This window comes from Lepisma saccharinum, chromosome 15, assembly GCF_977018435.1.
Source record: "Lepisma saccharinum chromosome 15, izLepSacc3.1, whole genome shotgun sequence".
NCBI lineage: Eukaryota > Metazoa > Arthropoda > Insecta > Zygentoma > Lepismatidae > Lepisma > Lepisma saccharinum.
This window is the reverse complement of record NC_139243.1, coordinates 1,590,407-1,614,478: the sequence shown is the minus strand read 5'-3', so window position 1 is coordinate 1,614,478 and position 24,072 is coordinate 1,590,407. Positions and strand designations below refer to the sequence as shown.

Here is a 24,072-nt window from a genome sequence, read left to right as displayed (position 1 = left end):
GCAACTCGTACTTAGCTACTACTGAAATATGAAAAGAAAAAGATATGCAATGTTTGTTTAAAATTTTATTTTTATTCATTATTTTTTACAGAAAATAAAATTATTACAATTCAATTGTACACAACATAAATGTATTTTCCCAGCAACTTTTTACGAGCCAATTATTTTAATCACATCTTGATTGATTTCCATGTTCCTTCTGTCCACCAAACACTTGAAAATAATAAGAATTATAATTATACACCATGCCTGATTAATTTTATTGTGTTCTGGTTTTTCACTAGCTCTGAGCAGATACCAAAATATTTGTGAATGAATATTCATTCCACTCCCAAGTACATGCAAAATCTGAAGTTTACATATGTTTTTTTTAAAACAATCAATACCAAAAATGTATCGGTAAATAAAATCCTATCAACATTATCTTAGCCCTAGTTTTCACCATATGGGATTCATTGTTACAGCCACATGAGCTGCTTTTAATCTATTAGTCACTGTGCTAAAGAATCATTATCTTCAAATATTTTTTTTTCCAGTTTCATAGTGCTGTATCTTTGGAAAGTAACAAAACTTAAAACTTCTGTTAGTGTAACACTACTTGTTTTCATGGGGCATTGTTCTGTCAATCAATTATCACACTTCTTACCCTATTAAAAATAATTCAGAAGCCAGGATCAACTGGTATCAATATGAATAATTATGCTAATATAATGGCATATCTATTATTCTGATTTAAAAAAAACATACTGAAAGCAGAAGTTTCAGGTGTTGTTGCTTTTTCTGAAAAAATGGGTGTCTACCAGTATAATGAATTTATACTGAGATTTGAATATTTGGAAGTTTTTCATCTTAACTAGGCTTGCAATGGGGGGTTCAACAATTTTTTTTTTAAAGAAAGTGAAGAATTTTTATTTTGGTAGACACCCTGTGTACAGTATTCATTTCTCATGATTTACTTGAACATAAATATACAAATATCACTTATTTTTGTCTGAATTTCAAAATAATGGTTCTTAAATGTGTTTCTGGTTAACCCTTTTAAAGGTGCTGCAATCTCAATATATTTCAGGCCAAAACTTCATCACAGGAAATTTTTGCTACCTGAACATTACAATAATTCTAATTCCTACAAAAACATTAGTAGGAGAAATGAAATTCCATCTTGCAAGAAGGGAGAGGCCCTATAGGCAGTGCTGTAGTCCAAAATTTGGATCTTGCATTACTCAAAACTATCATACAAATCAAATTATGGGTGATAAAATGTCTAAAGATCATGTGGAACCACAAGTTCACTGAGTAAAATCCAATTTACATTTAAAAAATGCATTGCAGAAGGTACATGAGAAAGGTTAACTACAGCCAAGGTAAAGAAAGAGTCAATGAATTGAATAAATAGCTGTTTCAGTTATAGCCTGACAAGTTAAGTCCCGATATGCGCAGATTGCTGCGGAGCACTTCGTATTACGTCATCCTCCCCACCACTCTTCTACTCACTGGTCTGGCGTTGAGAGTACCAGTGGTGCCAACTCAGCAAACTTAAACTAAAACAAATATGACAAACAATTTTCACTGTTTAGCGTGACGGTGCATGCAGGCTCCTATTATATCAGTGGTTCATTTTATTTAATCCGGCCTTTGAAAATGCGTGCGGTGCGCCGATCGTAAACTGTAGTATTACACACGTGCGTTAAGGTTTATAACTAAGAGAAACTACAGGGCGAATTACTTCATTTTCTGAATGCGACATCGAGCAGTGGCCAGTTTTTTTTTGTTTTTTTTTAAAAAAACTAGTGGGGTGGTGGTTTGTTTGTTTATCGTAGTACAACAATCACTACGAGAAGGCAATCTGATAACACGCTTTGCCTGTGTTCTTTTCTAAAGCATTGAAATGTTCATGCTCTTTACTCTTGGCTGCAAGATTCTTACTTTGAAAGAGATGGACTTAAGGACGAGCGTGTAGATGAACTGATAATTAGACTTGGTGAAGCCGATTCAGACACGGACACAGATTCATCGGTAGACACAGACTCGGATGAGTGGGAGAGTGAAACTGAGGAAGGAGAACTGGAAAACATTTAGAAGTTGAGCTCAGTTCTATCGTTTATATATTTTTCATTTTTCTATCGTTTTATTTCATACATTTCTTATGCTGGTAAGAAATATCCCTAATATAACTTAATTCATTTAAGGTTTAAAGGGAAAATATCAAAATGTATTTAGAATTTAGCGTAATCAATAGGTAGCGTAGGTGACGGGATACTAATTCATGTCTTTCACATTCAAATTTCGTTGAAAATTCTCAGAGGATTCAGCTCCCTTCAGTTTGCAACACTGCGAATGAACGTCGCCGCAGACAATGGAGTGGGGAAATGTGATGTGAGGTGCGCAAACAATGGATTGCAGCATCTTGTTTTTAAACTTGTCAAGTTATAATAGAGAACAAAACTAGGGGCAATCTAACGTTTGGCAGTTTGACGTTTTCACCACTCTTTCTGGCTGGCTAGTACATTTACACTCTAAAGTTCCATCACTCCTTGTAAGTGCGTTTATGCACAAATAAGCTAATCAGGCCTGGACCTACAGTTTAAAGTGGAATCTGAACCACTATGCAATATACTTCCTAAGCAAATAAGGTCTAGATTTGAACCTGGGACCTCTACCATTGTAGCAAACTGTGCTAACCACTCCATCATGGAGCTTGGCATGTATGCACGTTCAATATATCAGTTACTTGCAGTCACTTATATTTCATTGTAGGATCCTAAAAATTACTCATACATCATTTTTTTTATACTTTGCTCACAGCAAACATGCAGTGTTCCTATACATGGCTCTGTGCAGCATATATTGAGATTGGCGCAATAATGAATCCAACATGGAAAATCATTTCTCTCTCACACACACACACACACACACACACACACAAAAAGTGTGTTTCACTTTCACCGCATAATCGTCATACCCTTTTTCCATGCAAAAATTGGTTCATAACCTTTCATCACATCGAGAATGAAACCGATGGTAAGTGCACAGATTAATAAGTCTGTACTTTGCATTACTGTAGTAATATTTTGACTATAATGCACAAATCAATAACAACTAATGTGTTAACTTTGTTTTGCACACAGGAAAACATTTAATGTCGTGAAGAAATAAATGTGAGTCAATTTGGACTATTCAATTTTAACATGCATCCTAAACTTAAAAAGGCAAACTGTCTTTTGTGTATCACTTGTGTGATTCAATGAAAATGTTCAAAATTATTCGATTAATCAATGAAGCTATTACTATTTACATGCTTTAAAACATTAAAATTTTGCTTGGTATATTCTACCCAGCATGCATCCTAATGTTGTTTTTTCCTCCTCATCGTTTTCTTCGCGTAATGAAATGAAAATGTTCTAACTTAATAAAATCAGAACTTAATTTTTCTTTGCGAGTATTTTGTGCACGTCCTGCTCTGCCATGTTAAAAAAGCTTCTCATAATGGTCGCACCTTATTTATTTTTGCAAAAGTATTTGGCATAAAATCTGCGATGATTGTGCGGTGGAATAGTGATAGCTGTAATTAATCCTAAATACAGTGGACTCTTTGTAATTCACACACCCTTGAATTCCTATTGAAACCAATGTTAAAAATTCGTACGTAATTCAAATTTTTGAAACTTTCATTTGGATAAATCGAAGGCAGCTATCCAGAGACAGCCATGGGGAAGAGAAAGTGTGTGTTCGCTGTTAATCAGCCTCCTCCCTCTCCTCAATAATGACGCCAATGATTTGAAGTTGCAGTATTCTTTCTACAATCCGTTGTGACTAGTCTACTAGGATGCAATGTTGAAGCATTTTGCATAGAATAGCTTAAGATTAGAGAGAAAAAATAAAAGTAGATAATGTTGTTAGACTGGTGTGCAGTGGTGGCTCATGCTACTTATTGTTAGCAGGGCTGCATTCATAATAAAAAAAATACCTTACCTTAACTATTTGAAGATTAACTCCATGCATTATATTCAACAATGGAGTTTTTTATGTCTTATTTCTCTTGCAGCGTTAAAGAGCTAAAAACGAACAGACTTTAAATACTGTACTGAATTATTCATTTTTACTTGTACGATTTACCATTCAGAACACCAGATTATATAACTTACTGCCAGAAAACAAATAACTCTTGGAATCTATTCGAAAAATTAAACTATCACGCACTTACTGACAAGCAAAACAGACGCGTTACATGGCCGGCCACTGTTTCTCTCGGTAATCACATGTTTATGCGCAGTGTCGCCATATCATAGTGTGAGAGTTTTCAATTTCTACCACTTGGCAGCACCACCGTACATTAAACTGCAGTGCTTACGTTAGAGTTAACATGGAGGTGTACTGGCAGTCTCCGAGGGGGAAGCAGTTTCATATACCAGTTTTCTGCTTGTCGCGTGCCAAGTGAATTTGAAAGCTCCACACAGCGCAATGGGATGCAGTAAGATAGCGAAGTATAAATATTTAATTTTTGCACTAATGGCAACAAAATATAATTTGTTTGGGGGAGCTGCAGTCCTGCAGCACCCTTCATCGGCTGCCACTGCTTGTGTGTCTTATAATGCGGTGTACTTACTAAAAACAAGTTTTTCATTTGCTGGTAGCTTAATTACTCTTATGAGAGGAATTGTTTCTTGCTTGTACCATAGGACCATACAGCAATATATACGGCATTGTCCACTTCATGTTTATTATTATTATTATTATTTTATTCATTTTCTTAATTAGAATTGTTTTCATGTTCCCTTGGAGTTGAATTAAAAAAAAAAAAAAAGAGTCCACTGCAATAACATGTCTAAAAAAGACTTGAAATAAAGCTTTATAATAAAAGAAAAGTCTTACTTGCGATTTGCACATTTCAAAATAACTTCCAGGACCTGCAGGAGGATCTGGTAGTAGCAGATAGAAGCTGGTGAACCAACTCCTGCAGGGTTTTGTCTCAGCTTTCTGGCAATGCAGCAGAGAACCACAACCTGAAATATATAGAGAGGTTTTACTTACTTTATTTGGGATGGCTAATGTAGACACATGACCAATAATTCAGAGATATATCAATCACTAAACTGCCTCAAATTTTGGTACTATTTTTATGAACACCATTTTCTACACCAGATTTTGTAAACGAAACATTAATATGCGAAGGTTTGTTGTATAAACCACAACATCCTCAGTGATTGGAATACACTGCCAAAAATCACGGGATAGCAGTATGGAAATATTCACATGGCACTAGCATCGTGTAGCAGTTGTACTTTAGTGATACGTCTTTTAACATGATTATGCAGGGTGGCTACTCTAAGACCATGATAAAATTCCTCAATTATAATTTCCGGGTTTCAAGGTGAAATTTCCAAAAATTCAAGGGCACATTATTTAAGGTGGAAGCGGCCCCGGCGCCTACCCAGCGTCGAATAACATGGGTACCTGGGGGAAACCCTGGGGGGTAAAGGCAGTCAGGGGTGTGATGCTGATCACATCACCCTCACTCACGACCGGATCAAGAAAGTGTGGGGCGTTACCCCCACACCCCCTATACGCCTTCATGGCGTGGTGCTATGCACAGGGGAACACTTTACCTTTTTTTTTTTTACCTTTTTTTTACATTATTTAAGGTGCAGAGTTCCATTTGCCATTTCACATACATATTCGAAGTACATCTACAAGCCACAAATGTTACAGGATATACTAATTTACAAAAAATTGTATAATTTTCAATCGGTTAGATACATTTTTCTGCAAAGGAATTAGGAGAATTCAGCTTTCTTTTCTCGATAAAAATAATGGTTTAACTGTGAAAGAGTTGCTTCAGGGCATTAAGATATACAGGGTCATCGAGAATGATTGCCGGGATTTTAAACTGTTATTATAAAAGTAGTGTTTAATGGATATACACGTGTGGCATCTTAAAATGTTCAGCAAAGTTTAAAGTTTTAGACTTACCTTAGTACACTTCGATATGGGCGCCATCTGTAGCTCTGGTAATGTCTAAGCCCCGCGACAGGTTAACTTTGCAGCAGGTTTTATGCATTAATCCACGCGAAAACGTCACTCAGCATCTCCCGTGCCAATCTTGCCTCAACTGCCGAGCTATTCACACCACAGACAGAAAATCTGCATTATTGCAGCAGAACTATATTCTGCTCTTATGTTTGGGTCTATATATGTGAAAAGTTGCTGCAGACTTAACCTGTCGCGGGGCTTAGACGTATTAAATCCCGTTCCACATCTTCTGAATCGTGTCCAGAGTTACCGTTGTAATTGCCGCAGCGACCTTCTCTTTAAGGTGCTCCCGCGCCTCCACCATTTTAACCTTTTGCTGCCCAAGCATCTCGAACGAGATACCCAAAAGCAACCCTCATGGAACCAAGCGTCTCGATCGAGACGCTGTGTCAAGGTCATAGTTTTTACGTTATAACTTTTCTATTTTTGGCTAGAATTTCAATTTTATTTTTTTATATTGTTCCTAACACATGTATTTAACAGAAATGGTTTTTTGCATTTTTTTTGTCTTCATGAAAGTGGAGGGGGAAAGGCGGGAAAAGGGACTTCTCTTTTCAAGGTCAATTTTTTGCCGACAAAGGAAGACCGGCTTTGTTGTTCTAAAGCAATGCTTTTCACTCCCTCCTGCTAAGTGCATTCGAAGGAAGCTTGTTTATCAGTATCCGATGTCAAAATGAAAGTTTTCCGTGAGGGCGCAAGCAGGGAGGGGGGAGACTGGTTGTTAAATCTGCGTTGTGAGAATGGAATTTCGAAGCAAGTGGCAACAGGGGTTACCCAGCATTGTCTAAAAATAGAATTTCAAGCAGCTGCAAGAACTGGTGCTCATTTTTTACTACGTTCTAGCTTTTCGTCCGTGAATGTTGTGCGTAGGTGTCGTTTTGTGCCCAAGTGCAAGGACATTTTTTGGGTGGTGACAATTTTTTAAAATAATTTTTTCGGGTTTTCTCCCTTCCCCCACCATATATACACCAAATTTGCATAAATTTTGCATTTTGACATTTTTTTTGGGGCGGGGGAAAACACCATTTTTTTTAAGAAAAGTATTTTTAAGGGGATTTCCCCCCTTTCCCCCTCCATATGTACGCCGAATGTACATAAATTATATATCGTCTGAATCTGTGATTCATTCTGCGTACAACGGTATATCTTTTATATCGCTAGGGCATTTAGTTTCTGAGCTATAGTCATTTCAAGGTACCGCTGCATTTTGAAGCTTGAATCAGTGGCGTGCCGACCATTTCTTATGGGGGTACAACTCAAGTTACATTGGTCATATGATAATAATGCAAATATTTTTGTGTTCCTTACATGTCAGCGATCATTTCCATGTCCATTTCGACACTGTCATGTACTTTATTCTTGGGGGGAGGGTGGGGGAACCAAAATTTTTTTTCCGAAATTTTGGAATTTTGAGAGTTAGCCCCCTCCCCCCCCCGCCACATATACGCCGAATTTGCAAAAATTTCATATAGTCTGAATCTCTGGTTCATTCCGCGTACAACGGTATATCACTCATCTCTCTAGGGCAATTAGCCTCCGATCTACACTCATTTAATTGAAACTCTGCATTTTGCTCAAAATCGGCTCGGGCAATAGAGGCTTACATGTGAAAAAGGCCTTGGGCGGCAAAAGGTTTAGCCTCACGGTCACACAATGTGACACAAAACTTTAAACTTTTCTGAACATTTTAAGACGCCACACGTGTATATCCATTAAATAGTTATTTTATAATAACAGTTTAAAATCCCGGCAATCATTCTCGATGACCCTGTATTATTATTCCAAGTCCCATTGAATTTATACAAAGTTGCAATGCAGAATGATGGAGTCGGGTGCATGGGACATTCAACATTCCTAGATCCACACTTGGAGTCCTCTGGTCAAATTGAACCAGTCATTGCTTGGAATTGCTATGTTCAGCAGTTTGGTGACCATGGACTTCATGTACCCTAACAACAATAGGATTTTTCAGAATGACAATACACCATGCCATGATTATTTGCAATTGGTTTGAGGAGCATTCTGGACAGTTCCAAAGAATTATTTGGCCACCTAGATCGACAGATCCAATCTTGCATCCACACAATTATGAGCGGCTATCAAAACTGCACGCCTGAACATCTCTTCAGGGGACTTACACCAACTGGTAGAGGCAATGCCGTGTCAAGTTTCTGCACTTCGCTAGGCTAACGGAGGTCCCACATGGTATCAGGTAGGTATCCCATGACTTTTGGTACTTGAGTGTATATTTGTATCAGCAAAATTCTCATTTCATAATTGGGAGATACTACAATCTAATAGCGAAAACTACACACAAAGTAGAAACTGCATCAAGGAAAAAAGAACAATGTGTATATTTAATAAAGAAAAATCACAGTCTATTATATATATATTTTAAAAAAATATTTTTCAAATAGTTTCCTCACCATACACTAAATAGGTTCCCAAGTTTAAAAAAGCAATTTTTGTGCAAATTTTAAATGTTCTATTTTTAATTTTTTAAATCAATTTTAAGAAAAGTAATATTTTTTGTAAGAGTGGTCTTACATGGAATGACATTCAAAGACCTAATTTTGTTTATGCTAAATATGAGAATTGTTTTTCCACAAACTACAATTGCAGTGACCACAGTGACTTTTTTTTGAGGAAGTTCTTCAATAAAACTTACGTGTCTGTTGAGAGCTGGGATGTGAAATTTTTACTTCCTGTCAAAGTAGAGGGCTTCCCTCCAAATAAAATTTCTCTCCAGAAAATTCTCCTAATACATTTTAGTTTTTTTTGCTTACTGCAAAATCTTATCACTTGGAATTTGAAGTACACTTCTCCAAATGTTATCTGACCGCCCTGAAAGATTTCTAAGTCCAGAAACCGTTAATTTGGCAACATAGCTCTTGAGAACCAGCAGAGAGTAGCCAACTTTACTGCAGGTCTCTCTACTATGTGAGAAACCCTGTGGTGAAAGATTTACAGTCTTGTTTATAGCAAGAAGTCAGAAACTATACTCACCCAACATATTAATAGAGAACAAAGTGGAAACTCAATTATGAGGAATAATTTAAGAGAATACTTGTGATTCGGCATGTTAAAATTGGAATCAGAGAGACTGTCGTGAGGTTGGAAACACTGCACTTACTCGTGGTCCACCTGGAGGAAATCGCTGTCAAGTTTGAACACAAAAGTGCATAATTACGAGTAGTTTATGCAAATAAAATATAACACCTTGCAATACCATGCAATTAGCAAAAATTAATAATTCTCGCAATTTACAGCGAAAATGTATTCGTTGCATAGAAAAGATTGCACAATCATCCACACGTTTCAAGTCATTTGTTACACGGGATCTTGTAGAGTATTGGTAAAGTCACAGATCTCATTTTTCCCCAGGGGTCAAATCCAAAATTCTCCATTTTTTTATTTTTTTTCTTTGTTAGTATGACATTCAGATACATTGAGTATGGAGTTTAATAATTAAGTTGAATAATTTTGTTTCAAAATGTTCGCAAAAAAAATAATAATAATAATTTGGTGTGGAATTCGATGAATGTTTCCAGCAGCTCAATGTATTTTTCGGTTCCACTTTAAACTGTAGATCCAGTCCCGATTAGCCTTACTGTGCACAAAGTGGACTTAAAACACCAATCAATCAATCAATAATGTATTTATTTTCTTTCTGACAGTAAGGTATACAATTCAGAGATGAGATTTATTTCAAAGCACTAACTTTCCACTCAATACAGACATGCTGCATGTGAAAAGTCTGCAATTATTTTGAAACTAATTTACACAACATATCCTTCATTATTATTACGCTCAAAGCTTCGCAATATTCAGATTGCAATATTTACTGGAAGTAATGTTTTTTTTTAATATTCTTTGAAAAGCATTAGGAACATTCATAAATTTGGTTTGAAAAATACCTAAATTGTTGTCGCATCCCGACAGAAAGTATTTGGTCAATCAAGGAATGTGTTGACTAGGGGTCGGAAGTTGATGAAGATCCACAGTCCACTGCATAGGTATTTTAGTTTACAAAATCTCGTATTGGTATTCACTATTAGTTATGTGTAGGGAGCGGAAGTTGATGGATGAAATGTCATCTTTTTTTCTGACATCTCGGACACGATGCCCATTAAATATACACAATATTACACTTCGTCTAGAATCCAAAGAAGGTAATTTTAAAGTGCATTTTTTTGCATTTTTTGCCAATGTTCAGGTTTTCGGTCATTTTCCACAATGTCTGTAATTTTTCGCAATATTTGGTGTATTGTTTCGTCATATTTTGTCACTTCTTTCATTTTGGTAATATTCTTGAGTCTTTTCACCAAGGTGAACATAGGCATATATATATCTCGCAGGATTGCAATTTACGAGCAAAAGAAATGCTGAACTGGTGACAGTCTTTGTTGTATCGGGTGAAACCACCAGTCCGTCTGGGGTAAACTCAAATATAAGATCAGATAAGGAGATTGCATCTTGTTTAATTTCCTTTTCTTTTAAATTTTTAACCCGAAACTAACAAATTTAATTGTCATTTTTCTCCTTTTTTAGGACATTCTATAGGTCATATACCTATATTTTTTAGGTCATCAACTTCCCCTCCCTAGTTATGTGAAACGTGTGGGGAATTACTCATGGATGTTCAAGTAGTGCGTTTGTGTGTTCAGATGTTCGAAGTACTGAGAAATGTTGGAGAAAGAAGAGTGGCCAAGCACAAGCCTTTTCGATTTCACAAGTGGGAAAAGTGAAATTATGTGTAGATTTTGACTGAGAGAGAGGAAGGGAGGGAGAAAGACTCCTCACTATCCCAGCAGGGTACTTACAATTTTATTTTGCGTCATTTGAGAAATACGGATACGAGATGTTAAACTAAAAAACCTAAATTATGGACTGTCATTTTTCAAACTATCACATTACCCCCACCTACGGCCGTGATCAAGAAAGTGTGGGGCCCTAACTCCACACCCCTATATGCCTTCATGGCATGGTGCAAAGCACAGGGGAGAACTTCACTTTTTTTACTTTACATTTTTCAAACTATATGTTGAGTACTACTGGCATCTGTGGTGTAGTGGTAGCGTGCTCGATGCGTGTGACAGGGGTCGTATGATCGATTCCCAACAACAGCAGAAACTTTTTCACATGGCTACCCTGAATTCTCTTCACTTCACCCTTACAATTTTGTAACAAGCTCTGTCAGCTGTGTTTGAATGGCAGGGTTGCCAGGTGCATATAAACTTAAAACTTACACTTAAAAGTCAAATTTCATTTCAAAAAGCCATTTTAAATATTACTACTAAAGAAATCTAACATGGGAATTTCCATTTGTGTACGTTACACGCTCTGACAGTGAAAATATGTGTGGCTTCATGAATTTTAGTCTGGCTGAAAAAAAGTATACTCCAAAGTCTGGAACTCAAATTCATCAGATATGGACAATATGCTGATGACACCATAGTCATATACAAAAAAACCCGAAGTGATCAACCTGTTGTTAGAAAAACTAGATAGCATCCATCCCAGACTAAAATTCACCATAGAACATGAAAAGCAGGGCAAAATCAATTTCTTGGACCTCACCATCAGCCACGGGGGCAACAAATTCACAACCACAGTTTTCAGAAAACCAGATGCAGGCAACCAATATATCCATGCACTATCCAACCATCCACCCCAGCAAAAGGCCAACGTATGGCTTCTCCTACTGTTCCAGAGAAGAAGACCTGAGGGACGAGATAGCAACCATCACTGAACTGGCACTAAAACATGGATATACTGAATGTCAACTCTGCACATGGTGCAGCAAAGCTGAAATCCAAGTCAGACAACCTGCACCATCAACACAACCCGCTTCACCATCGCAACCCCAGTAACAAAACCAAGTGGTTTGCCTTTCCTACCATCCTACCACATCCAACCGCCTTACCAAAGCCCTCCGCCCCTACAACATCCAAATAGCACACAAACCAACCTCCAAAATAGCTGACCAAGTAAACAAACATAAATGGTACTTCCTCCCCCCCCAACAACAATCCAGGCGTCTATGATGCTGAATGCGAGTGCAAGGCTCATTCATCGGCAGATCCATCAGGCCCATCAGTGAGAGAATTCAGCAGCACCTATCAAATTCATAAACTGCCCAACCCACCACCGGACTTGCCAAGCATATCAAATTCCACAACCATAAAATTGAGAAAGTACATGTCAAATACAAAGCAAACACTCTCATAGACACAAAAATTAAAGAAACACACACCATCATGCACTACAACCATGAACTGAACATAGATAGTGGTCAAGCACACCATGCCTGGTTTCCGTTACTGCAGCAATTAACACCGGTGAACAGCAGACGACATATACGCAGACATACAGGCAACAGCAGCACACCTAGCGGCGATTTAGGAAAAAACAACAGAAACATGCCAAAAAACAACACAACGAATTCCAACGAGGATGGTGGCAGTGGCTTCCGAAATTAATAGAAAATAATGTAAAACAGCTTCGCGAAAAACCTGAGTAACTTCATTATGTGTATCTATTTTCACACAAACTTCCCAATTGTTCCTCCTTCACATAAACTTTTTATAGCACAGGGGGCATTAATTTCGGAATGACCTTTGTATAACAAATACAAACAAACAATACATAACAGGTATGTATGGTGAAAATGCACTACAATAGCTGATGGTAAAAAGTATTGTACAAAATGAATAATGTATATACAGGGCATACACAAAAGAATGGTGAGATTACAAAAGTTAATAACTAATTTATTTCTAACCTTACACGGGTGCAACATACACAGTCAGCAGCGGAAACTGTCCAAGTTTCTCATAAGCTACCAACAGTTCGATGCTCATGCTTACTGGGAGGCTGTGGGATCAGTTTCCAAGATGGCATCATAGCAGGAGAAGGCTTTCTGTATGCTCCGTTTTGAGGCATCCAGATCTGTGATTACGGTACAGCATGAGTTTAGCGAGTGGTTTTAAAAAGATGCAGCACATGAGAATAACATAACCAGGTGGTAGTGAGTTTGTGGAAACTGGATGCAAGAGTTTTGGCTGACCTCATGTGTCTGATGACAGCATTTAAAGAATGCGTGAGGCGTTTCAGTGAAGACCCTCCACGCCAAGCTGGATGTCACCGAATACCAATTATGAAGATTACATTCTACAACTGGACAGAGCTGCTCCCCCAATTTTCACAGGATCATATGAGCACTTTTCAACGTTGTTCTCCCCTGGCCACCCCGTTCGCTGGATCTTACTCCATGAACTTTGTGATAAGATGACGCATGCAGCGGACATGCTACACTGAGTTTGATTACCGTGTGGATGCATGTCGTGTCACACATTAAAAGATTATAATGAACGCACAAGAAACTTGGACAGTTTCCGCTGCTAATGGTGTATGTTTTGCCCGTGTAACGTGAGAAATAACTTTTTTATTAACTTTTGAAACCGTACCATTCTTTTGTGTATGCCCTGTATTATGAATATTAGTATCTAGCTAATTAATTCCTCAGCACTATTATTTAATGTTTTAAGCTTTCTCGTGCCTGCATATTGTAATTTTATATTACTGATTGAAAGAGAAACACACTTGTACATTGAGTATTTCTATATTTATTCATTTTACACACACATGTGGTCATTATAAAAAAAATCATGTTTTAACATGAAATCAATAAACTTCTCAACAGAACCTGTCAATTATAAATTACTCTCACAGAAAATACATAGTTAATATGTAATAGTTTTTGTTACAAGGTATGTTTGAAACATATCAAATTTAATTTATTTACAATTAGCAATGTTTTGTGACTAAATTTGATTTACAATTAGCCATGTTTTGAGACTTTTGAAGTAAATACATTCTGAAACCAGTAGAATTTTTTCGTCTGATATTATGAGCATTAAGTATTCCTCTCTTCTGTAGGACAACAGATTTAACATCTGGTGTGATGCAAAGTGGATCGTGTTTATCTGGCAGTTGCTCAACTTCGCAAATATTTTCTTTGTTGCTTTTTTGCTTGTGTTCATTAACTTCTTTCCTTGTGGGAATTGTTCTTCGAGCACAGTCTAGATTTACTTGAACACTTTGAGAATGATGTGTTTTTGAATCAATGCAAGAATGATGAGCTTTGCATGTTGCAGCAATGGAGTGACAATTGTGTGCACTTTTCACTTCCGAAGCAGATGCCTGCGCTTCTTTTATCCCGTCAACATCTGTTTTCAATTTCTGTAGATGATCTTGCAAATTCTGCGTTTCTTGACTCTTCTCAGTTAGTTTCACAACCGCTTGCTCGAGTTTCTGTACAAAGCACAGCAACTGAACGTCCGCTGGGCTAATCACAGATGACTCATTTTTGCTTCTGTCGAGAAGCTTAGTAAGCATATTTTCCTTTAGTTTCCGTGCAATACTTTCGAGGTGGTTGATTCGAGTTTCAATGTTCTCTGTTCCCTGTAAATTCTTTTGCACCGCTTCCAAAGAAACTATCTTATCTCTCAGTTCATGAATTACGTCTTGAAGCTTATCGTTTTCCATTTTCATGCTTTCGTACGTACTATTCAACTCACTGCAGCTCTTACAAGAAGCAGACGAAACACTCATTTTGTTACCAGCATCATCTTGTCCATTATCTCCTTCGTTTTGCTTCACATACATGTCTTCTGCACTTCTTCTCATGTCCTTTATAACGTTTTTCAAAACCAAGGTTTGGTTCGATATTGCTGAATACTCTTTCTCCAGTTTCGAGATGTCGTTTTGTAAAACCTGAATTCTCTCATTTCTTGCACCGCTTTCTGCACTTGTTTTCCTCAGTGTTTCCTGGCAAGTGCTAAGTTCGACCTTTAACCTCTGGTAGCTGTGACTCAGAGCTTGAAACTTGTTCTGCTGCAATTCAGACCTCACCCGTAAAGTTTGATTGGATTTCTTCAGATGTTTAATGCACCTCAGCAGGTTATTTGAATTTTCTTCCTGCTCATTACACACAGGATGACTTAATTTGTCAAACTTAAGTTTTGACCTGCAAAGCAACAGTTGACAAAATAATGTCATTTATCTTATTGTTGATGCTAATTATTGATTATGTACGTTCCAACATTTATTTCTATGACAGATCAACTCAATCTAACATATTACTACAGGGTAATTTCATGTCAAATCAACCAATTTTATTATAATTGGTAGCCTGATTATTTTAGAAAAATTTCATTTTTAGTACATACGTTTGTACATGTTTCTAGATATCAAAATCAATATCAAAATCAATGTTCAAAAAAATTTCCTGCCCTTAGTTCTTTCAATTTGCAATTTCTGGTACGTCGGGTATTAAAATTCTATGGTACTATATTTTTGAGGCTTTTTAAACCCAACTTTGTAAGAGAAAAAGAAAAGGCTTCATTATTCTAAGTATGACAAAACAGTAAACCCCCACCCTCGACCTCATATGTGTGGCGGAAAAAGCAGCCCCCCCCAAACCCCAAGATTCAGAAAACAGCTGGAATTTTCCAAAAAGTGATAACCAGAGTGAAACCAGGAGACCTAACCCAGTGCACCAGAAAATCACTTCAGTCCTCTAATTTTGGCAAATGGCTCAACATCAATGGCTGCTCGTGTCTGAAATCCGACAAAACTAACAAGTTTGTAATTACGCACAAGGGCGATTATGCTAAGAAAGTGAAAGACAAACTGAACTGTGACTCGTACAGTGTCATCACAAAGGACCACACAGACAGGTACAATAGGATTGTGAAAAATGCAGTGAAATCTAGTGTTATACTCAGTGTACAAGAGCACATATTCCTTCTCAACCCCCACCCTTCCCCTGTTATTGCCTATGGCATTCCCAAGACACACAAACCAGGAATCCCCATACAGCTTATAATAGTCCACCTAACGAACTGGCTTAAAAACAAAATATTCCAGTTCAACCACAAACTAACACATGTGTTCTGCAACAGTGCGGATGCTAAAAATCTGGGGACATCAATAGTACAAGCTGACAGTGCGAAATTAGCTGGCATTGACATCCCCATAGACCTAGCTCTGCGTTCAGTTGAAAGATGGCTGACAATAAACAGAATCCCTGCACTAGAAGTACATGAAACTATCAGGCTGCTGGAAGTTTGTTTAAAACACAACCATTTTCAGTTTGAGAATAACTATTACAAACAGTCCGAGGGTCTTGCCATGGGCAATCCAACCTAGTCATGCACTTGACTGAAAAAAAGATACTCCAGAACTGCAATACATCGTATATGGAAGGTTCGCAGATGACAATAGTCATATATTCAAAAAGGCAGAATGGTATCCATGAAACACGGCAAGATCATCTTCCTGGACATCACCATCAGCCGCACACTTAACAAATTCATAACCAGTCTACAGAAAACCAGATGCAGGCAACCAGTACATACACACGCTCTTTCCAGCCACCCCCCCCCCCCCAACAAAAAGCTAATGTGTGGCTCAACTTTTATCGAAGAGCCTTCTCCTGTTGTTGCAGAGAAGATCTACGAGAGGAGATAGCCACCATCACTGAAATAGCCCTCAAACATGGCTACACAGAAGCACAACTTTCCACTTGGTGCAGCAAGGTGGAAATACAGGTCAGGCACCCTAACCAGCCACAACAAACCTCCAACGGCAAATGTAAGTGGTTTGCCTTCCCTTACCATCCCACCACATCCAACTGCATCCCCTATGACATCAAAGTAGCGCACAAACCCAATGCCAAAATAGCTGATAAACTAAACAAACACAAACTGTAATTCCTCTCCCCCCCTTGATAACCCAAATGTATAGGATGCAGAGCGTGAGTGCAAGGCACATTACATCAGCAGGTCTATCAGATGTGTCAATAAAAGAATCCAACAACACCTGATGCAAAAAAAAAGCCCTACCCACTACTAGTCGTGCTAAACACATCAAAATACAATAGCCATAAAATACAAAAGGTACAAGTCAAGCACGCCGCCCACACACTCGTAGACACCAAAATCAAGGAAACGCATGCCATAATGCACTTCCCAGCAGACAGGCACACCACACATGGATTCCCCTACTATAACAGTTAACTCTGGAAAATAGCAGACAACACGGACACAGGCGTACAGTCACAACAGCCCACCTAGCGGCAGCCAGAGAACTATGAACAATAGAAGCACGCCAAGCAACAGTACAAGTTCCAACGAGGATGGTGGCAGTGGCCACTGAAATTAATAGAACAAAGAAGAAAAAAACAGTTTCGCGGATAAAGTTAGTACTAGTGTCTACATATTTATCTACTACCGCGTCTCTCTTCTCGCAATTATGGACATCAATCAGCTTAACCTTACTCCACAATGTCACAAATTAGATCATGTACCAGGTGTGCCGGTTAAAAATTCTTAATTTCATCGCTGGATGGCTGGAAGCAAGGGTTGGTGCACAGTCTCAACTGTTACGTCAGTGTGTTGCCAGGACAGTACCTGTCAAAACGCCGTGGATGTGCAACCGAGTGCGAGTGATCGTGATATTGGGTTTGTGTGGGAAACATGTTGACCTTCAAACCAAATAAGGAGCATGTCCTGCTTTTCTTGTTCAATCAAAAGAAAAACGTGAGTGAAAGCCATCGTATCCTTGTGGAAACGTACGGTGACAATGTCCTAACGCAAGATGCGTGTGTGTGTGTGTTGGTTTCGACGATTCAAAAGTGGTGATTTAGACTTGAAAGACAAAGATCGCCTGGGCAAGCCGAAAAAATTCCAAGACACCGAATGCAAGCACTGTTGGACGAAGACGATACGCAAACACAACAACAACTGGCAGAGAAGTTACATGTTGGTCGCTAAACCATATCTGATAGTCTTCATGCCATGGGAAAGATCCAGAAGGCAGGAAAATGGGTCCCACATCATCTGAATGACAGACAAATGAAAAAGCTAAAAACTGTGTGTGTGTGTGGTGAAGTGTTGCTTTCTCGGCATGAAAGAAAGTTGTTCTTGCATCTGATAGTGTCTGGGGACGAAAAATGGATCTACTTCGAGAACCGAAAACATCATGGGTTGACCCAGGACAACCTTCAACATAGATTGCAAAACTGAATCGCTTCGGAAGAAAGACAATGCTGTGCATTTGGTGGGATCAGAAGGGTGTGGTGTACCATGAGCTTCTGAAACCAGGTGAAACAGTGAATGCCGTTCGCTACCGTCAACAACTCATCAATTTGAACCATGCATTGATCGAAAAGTGCCCAGATTGGGCGACAAGACACGGAAAAGTGATTTTGCAGCACGACAACACCTCATCACACACAGCGAAAGGCGTCAGACACACCATTTCTGCACTTGGCTGGGAATTCTTGCCCCACCCGCCATACGCACCAGACTTAGCCCCTTCGGACTACCACTTGTTTTCATCGATGTCTCACTCACTTTCCCAGCAACACTTAAACAATTACGAAGATGTCGAACAATGGCTTCCTGACTGGATCACCTCAAAAAGTGAACGGTTTTTCTTGAAGGGCATCCACAATTTGACGGACAGATGGGCACAATGTATAGCTAGCGATGGCGCATACTTTGAACACAGCAATTGTTACCTTTCTCCCCAGATACCCTTGTTTTCTTTCGGATCAATTAAGAATCATTAACCAGCACACCTGGTACACTACCTCGTATTGACCAAAGGAGTTGTCTAAAAGTTGAAATTTTTACTGTGAGTTAGTTTCATGCAGAGCTTCCTTTATCCCAAGTTTCAGATTTTTTTATATGCGTATAAAAAAGAAAGGAGTGGAAAGAAGACTAATACAAGGTCACTATTTATATTTTGAGCCTAACAATGAAAAAACAGGAATTTGGCATTGAAAACTGCTTTATTGTTTTTCGAAGTATTCTCCTTTATGGTCAATACACTTTTGCTTTCATTCGAACCATTTGTCAAAGCAGTTTTTCCAATCTTCTTGAGACACCTCCATAATATGGTTTTTGAACGCATCAACGGCGTCTTCCGCCGACCAAAATCGTTGTCCACGCAATTTATTCTTGACATTCGGGAACAAGAAAAAGTCATTGGGTGCCAAATCAGGACTGTACGGTGGATGACCCATCAATTCGATTTTTTGACTGCTCATAAAGTCGGTTGTTAGACGAGATGTGTGACAGCTGGCATTGTCTTGATGAAGAATGATCCGACGGCGTTTTTTTTATTTTTCCGTATTTGACCGAAGACCTCTGGCAAACAAATTGTTGTGTACCATTCAGAGTTGACCGTTCTACGTTCCTCTAAAGGCACGGTTGCCACATGACCAGTTTTCCCGAAAAAACAGGCGAACGTTTGTTTCGATGTGCTTCGAGCGTGAACAACTTTTGTTGGGTTGGGTTCATCTTGAAACACCCATACAGTCGACTGCTGTTTACGTTCCGACTCATATGCATATATCCATGATTCGTCACCTGTTACAATCTTATATACGTCTTTTGAAGCACCACGATTGTATTTATTGAGCATTTGTTTGCACCAATTGACGCGAGCGTCTTTTTTAGTTTTTGTCAAATTGTGTGGGATCCAACGAGAACATGCTTTTCTCACAGCTAAATGATCATGTAATATTTTATATATGCTGGTGGAACTAATGCCTATGATCGCCTCAATCTCACAGTATGTCACATGACGATCTTGCAGTATTAGGTTTTGCACAGCATCAATGTTTTCTTGAACAACAACTGATTTTGGACGACCTTCGCGAATCTCGTTGGTGAGCGAATGGCAGCCACGATTAAATTCGTTATACCAGCGTTTCACAGTGGCAAAGGATGGGGCTTCATCGCCAAATGTGGAAGTAAGTTGATCGATGCACTCTTGTCTTGATAATCCACGTCGAAAATCGAAAAAAAAAAAAATCATCGCACGAAAATGTTCACGAGTTAATTCCATTTTATTGTTGTCGCACAATCTCCAAGGCAACATAAACAACACAAATGAAGCTATTGACAAAACATTTGAAGTACGTTATGGTCAATAATGCCAGACGATTCCGTGCAAACGTCAAATCGCGCCTAACTTCAATCAGTGTTGCCAAGGCTCAAAATATAAATAGTGACCCTCGTACTGTAGAAAGAAGAGGACATATGTGTAAAGGAAATAAGAAGAAAGGAGTGGAAAGAATAGCAATGGTTCAGAATGATGAAGAAATATGTGTAAAGAAAAGGAAAGAAGAAGAAAAGTGGAAATAAGAGGAAAGGTGGAGTAAGAAGAGGCTATATATGTAAAGAAATGGAAATATGAAAAAGGGTGTGGTAAGTAGAATAATGGTGTAAAAGAAGAGGAAATGTGTATGGAAAATGAAAGAAGAGGGAATATGTGTAAAGAAAAGGAATGAAGATGAAAGGAGTGGAAACAAGAAGAATGGTGCAGAGAGATTTGATTTTTTATTTGATTTACTTTGCCTTTTGTGCCACTCTTGGCTAATTTGCAAAGATGAGGATGAGTGATGATATTGATGAATGGACACTCACAAACAGGCCAGGATTCAAACCCGGGACCCCTGGCATCATAGCGCGATGTGCTAACCACTCCGCCACGGGGGCTGGCTGGTGCAGAAAGAGTAAAATATTTAAAGAAAAGGTAAAAAAGAAAAGAATGCTAACAAAAGGAATGTCATAGAAAGTTGAGAAGATATGTGTAATGAAAATTAATTCAGAAGAAAGCAATAGAAAGAAGACATGAGTGGAAATAAAAGGATACCAGTGGAGGGGGGGAGAGAGATAGAGAGAGATAGAGAGAGAGAGAGAGAGAGAGAGAGAGAGAGAGAGAGAGAGAGAAGAATGATGGATGAAAAACATGTCAACAGCAATACAAAATTAGGTGATAGAAAGAACAATAAAGGACCAACCAAATATTCCCCTGAAATGACAAAAGGAAACCATGGAGGGTAATTAGGCATGGCAATACCTTCTTTGAATTAAAAAAAAATGAAGCCAATAGTAAGAAAATTACATCCTAAAGCTGAAAGCAGCAAGTACTCACATTCCAACTAGCAATCTTGCAAATTCTAGTGACTGTGAGGCATCTGTCTGAATCTCATCCTTTCGATTCTCTTCAGGAGATTCTGAATGGATCAGTTTTTGCAATTTATCCTCCAATGAATTGGCTTGTTGCTGAAGAGAACCTTGTAGAGATAGAAGCCTGAAATTACAACATATTACTGAATTCAGGAGGGGAATTTTATCTTGAAAGTAATGAATCTGTTTCAAAGTATTTAGGTGATGAAACTATCATTCAGATGACTCTGAACTAGGTTCATGCAACAAGTCATTCTCGCAGTAACTAGTTGCAATAAAAATCTGTTCCAACCAACAGAAAGAACAAAGGAAGGAAAGAAGAAAGAGAGAAAGAAATAATTAATTAATTACTATGAAAAACAACCTGTTTCCTGCATTTGACACTTTTTTTTTTTTTTTTTTTGCTGTAGCACAGTTTTCACTTTGGTTATTCTGTTTGTATACTAACTAATTGAGCTGTATTTATGTTATTAACAATAAAAATAATAAGCTTTCTTCTTTTTTGTAACTTGAAATGAGCAAGGCAAAATTGCATTGGTGGCTTAGGTTCTACATGCTGCATCGAATCACATGTTTTGCATGTATCGGTGCATGGCATTTTAAATGCAATGTTGAACTCATGGTTGAATACATGTCTACATGTGTGTAACTTCACTGGAGTAATAGTCTTTTGTTTGCACTCTTCCACATACAAATAATACATCTGCTGCAGGGACTATACTGCAACTACATACGAGCGTTCTGGGTTTGAAGCCCTACTGTAGTGCGAACGGTATCTTGGGAAAGACATGATCTGATTCCTGACAATATGCAATTCTTCCTGCGCAATAGCATGTGGCCTGTTCTAATGTCTACCTTTACCATCTTCTGGTGGTGAATGCAATTTGTTTGCTGACGAATCTTTCTTCCTTGCTTCTGTATCGCCACGAGCGGTACGCAATCTACGCTCAGTGATGCCATGCACATTGCAAAATGCTCGTTTACATACATTGACTTCCTTTCCGGAGGGCAGGTGCAGAACGTAATGGAAACATTTGGAATTTTCCTATCTGTCTGGTAAACGCGTTCACATGCTGACCTGTGGATCAGACCAATATCTTTTGACTCAGAGTCTATGTCCATTTACCAGCTCCATTCACTTCTGCAACACACATCACTACGTGCTTTGTTTGGCACCTCTTTGCCTGTACGTCCAACATACGTTTTACCTGTGTTCCTCTTGTGCTTACGTTCATTGTCTTTCCAATTTTCTTCGTTTTTCTGTCATTTCCGTGGTTTTACAGGTGAGCACTTGAGACTGGAAAAACTCACACCTTCTCGGAAAGCTGCCATGTGTACTTTCAACAGTAAAATACAAGAGTGACCACGATTGGGGCTTGTAGCTTATGGCAAACCACAACACATTTTACATGCTTCATTGCGATAACAAGCAAAGGGGATAGGTCATTTTTCCACTCAACTTGTCGGAAAAACAATTGTGTTGTTTCATTAATGTGGGTGTACAACCCATGTGGTATGCAAATGAACTGTGAAAGTTTGTCAGGAGATGGATTAATGGTGCACAAATCCAAATTCGTTGTTATCTCCATTTTGAAAATTTTGCGGGATACACAGTTTTCCCACTAAGCCCCTCAATTAATGCCTTTTATGCTAAGCGAGCCACTTGATTAATAAAAATTACTCTTTTTCACAATTGTAATTGTAAGTCCATATTTAATTCCACATTTTGATTAAAGCAACTAAATATATATTTACATATCTAACACTTGATTAGTACAGTGGGATCCATGAGCATTACCGTGCAAATTGTCCATCACCATGTTCGTGCATTTATTTGATCCAAGAGCTTCAAGAATTAAAAGAAAACTCAAAACAAGCTGATGACAACTTCTGCACCAGCATACATTAAAATCCATCCCTTAAAATCACGTAGGATGTAAGAGAAAAATTAATGAAAATAGTCATGGAACAATTTGCACAGTAATACTCATGTATCCCACTGTACATATATCAATTCCCTGTTAATGACGTACCTATTGTGTAAATCGTTGTTCTGCACCTCAAGCTTCGAAAGAGAAGAGTCTTTCTCTCGAATGAGTTTCTGGAGATATTGCATTTGTTGATCGTAAGTTATCTTCATTTCCTCATTATACTGTTGATTCTTTTGGTACTCTTCTATCACAGATTGAAGTTTTGTCTGCTCCATCTTGTTGCACTGAAGTTCTTTTTCCAAAGAATGAATCTAACATATAAACATATAAATTATATTATATCAAATGAAAACAGGCATTGTAGATATATGACCATATTTGTACATGAAAATTAATTAATCTGAAAGTCGTGGATAACATTGTGGCTTATAAAATGTGACCACAACATGAAAAACAGAACAGGGACATTCCACAAAAGATGGTTCTACTTCATTTTAATAACTAAATGAATAAATATGGAAATTATTATTGCTTTTAATTCCATTAAAGTTTAGATGTTTGTAAATGCATGCAATTTACACATTTCAGAAATAGAAGTACGAGCATCTGCAGCCTATATGCTTCACAGATAAATGAAGTGAAAATTTCCTACATATTTAAAGTATCAGACACGTAACACATTTTTGTTAATGTTATTCATGCATTCAGCCTATGCCATCATACTGAAGGTTTTTTCATTTGTTACCTGACACCCCACAAAGTACTTCATAATTCTATGAAAATAGCTCATTATGAATATTTTAATCCAATCTCATGTCTAGAACCTTAAATTTTGTGTGTAAAATGTCACACACCTAAAGCTGGAATGCCCCAATATACTTAATTGAAAAACCTGATGTGTGTACATTTATACAAAAATGAGCCAAAGTCTTCAACGTGGGTCGAAGAGGATGTGTTCCATCTCGGAACACAATTTTGTTGTGGGTGCAAAACTTCAGAGAAACGGGTTCAGCTCTAAAATGGAAGTCAACAGGTCATCCAGGCAAACCAGAAAACATTGT

General features: G+C 38.1%; 1 protein-coding gene across 1 annotated transcript; it reads right to left on the bottom strand.

Moving 5' to 3' along the window:
• Positions 1-116: 116 nt before the first annotated feature.
• On the bottom strand, positions 117-23,318 carry LOC145999358 (uncharacterized). The gene is made up of 4 exons (XM_083136298.1): positions 23,114-23,318; positions 21,046-21,204; positions 4,873-5,003; positions 117-213 (listed from the first exon to the last, which is right to left on the bottom strand). The coding sequence occupies exons 1-3, from the start codon at positions 23,284-23,286 to the stop codon at positions 4,970-4,972; spliced, it is 366 nt and encodes a 121-aa protein (XP_082992424.1). The 5' UTR covers positions 23,287-23,318; the 3' UTR covers positions 117-213; positions 4,873-4,969.
• Positions 23,319-24,072: the final 754 nt, after the last annotated feature.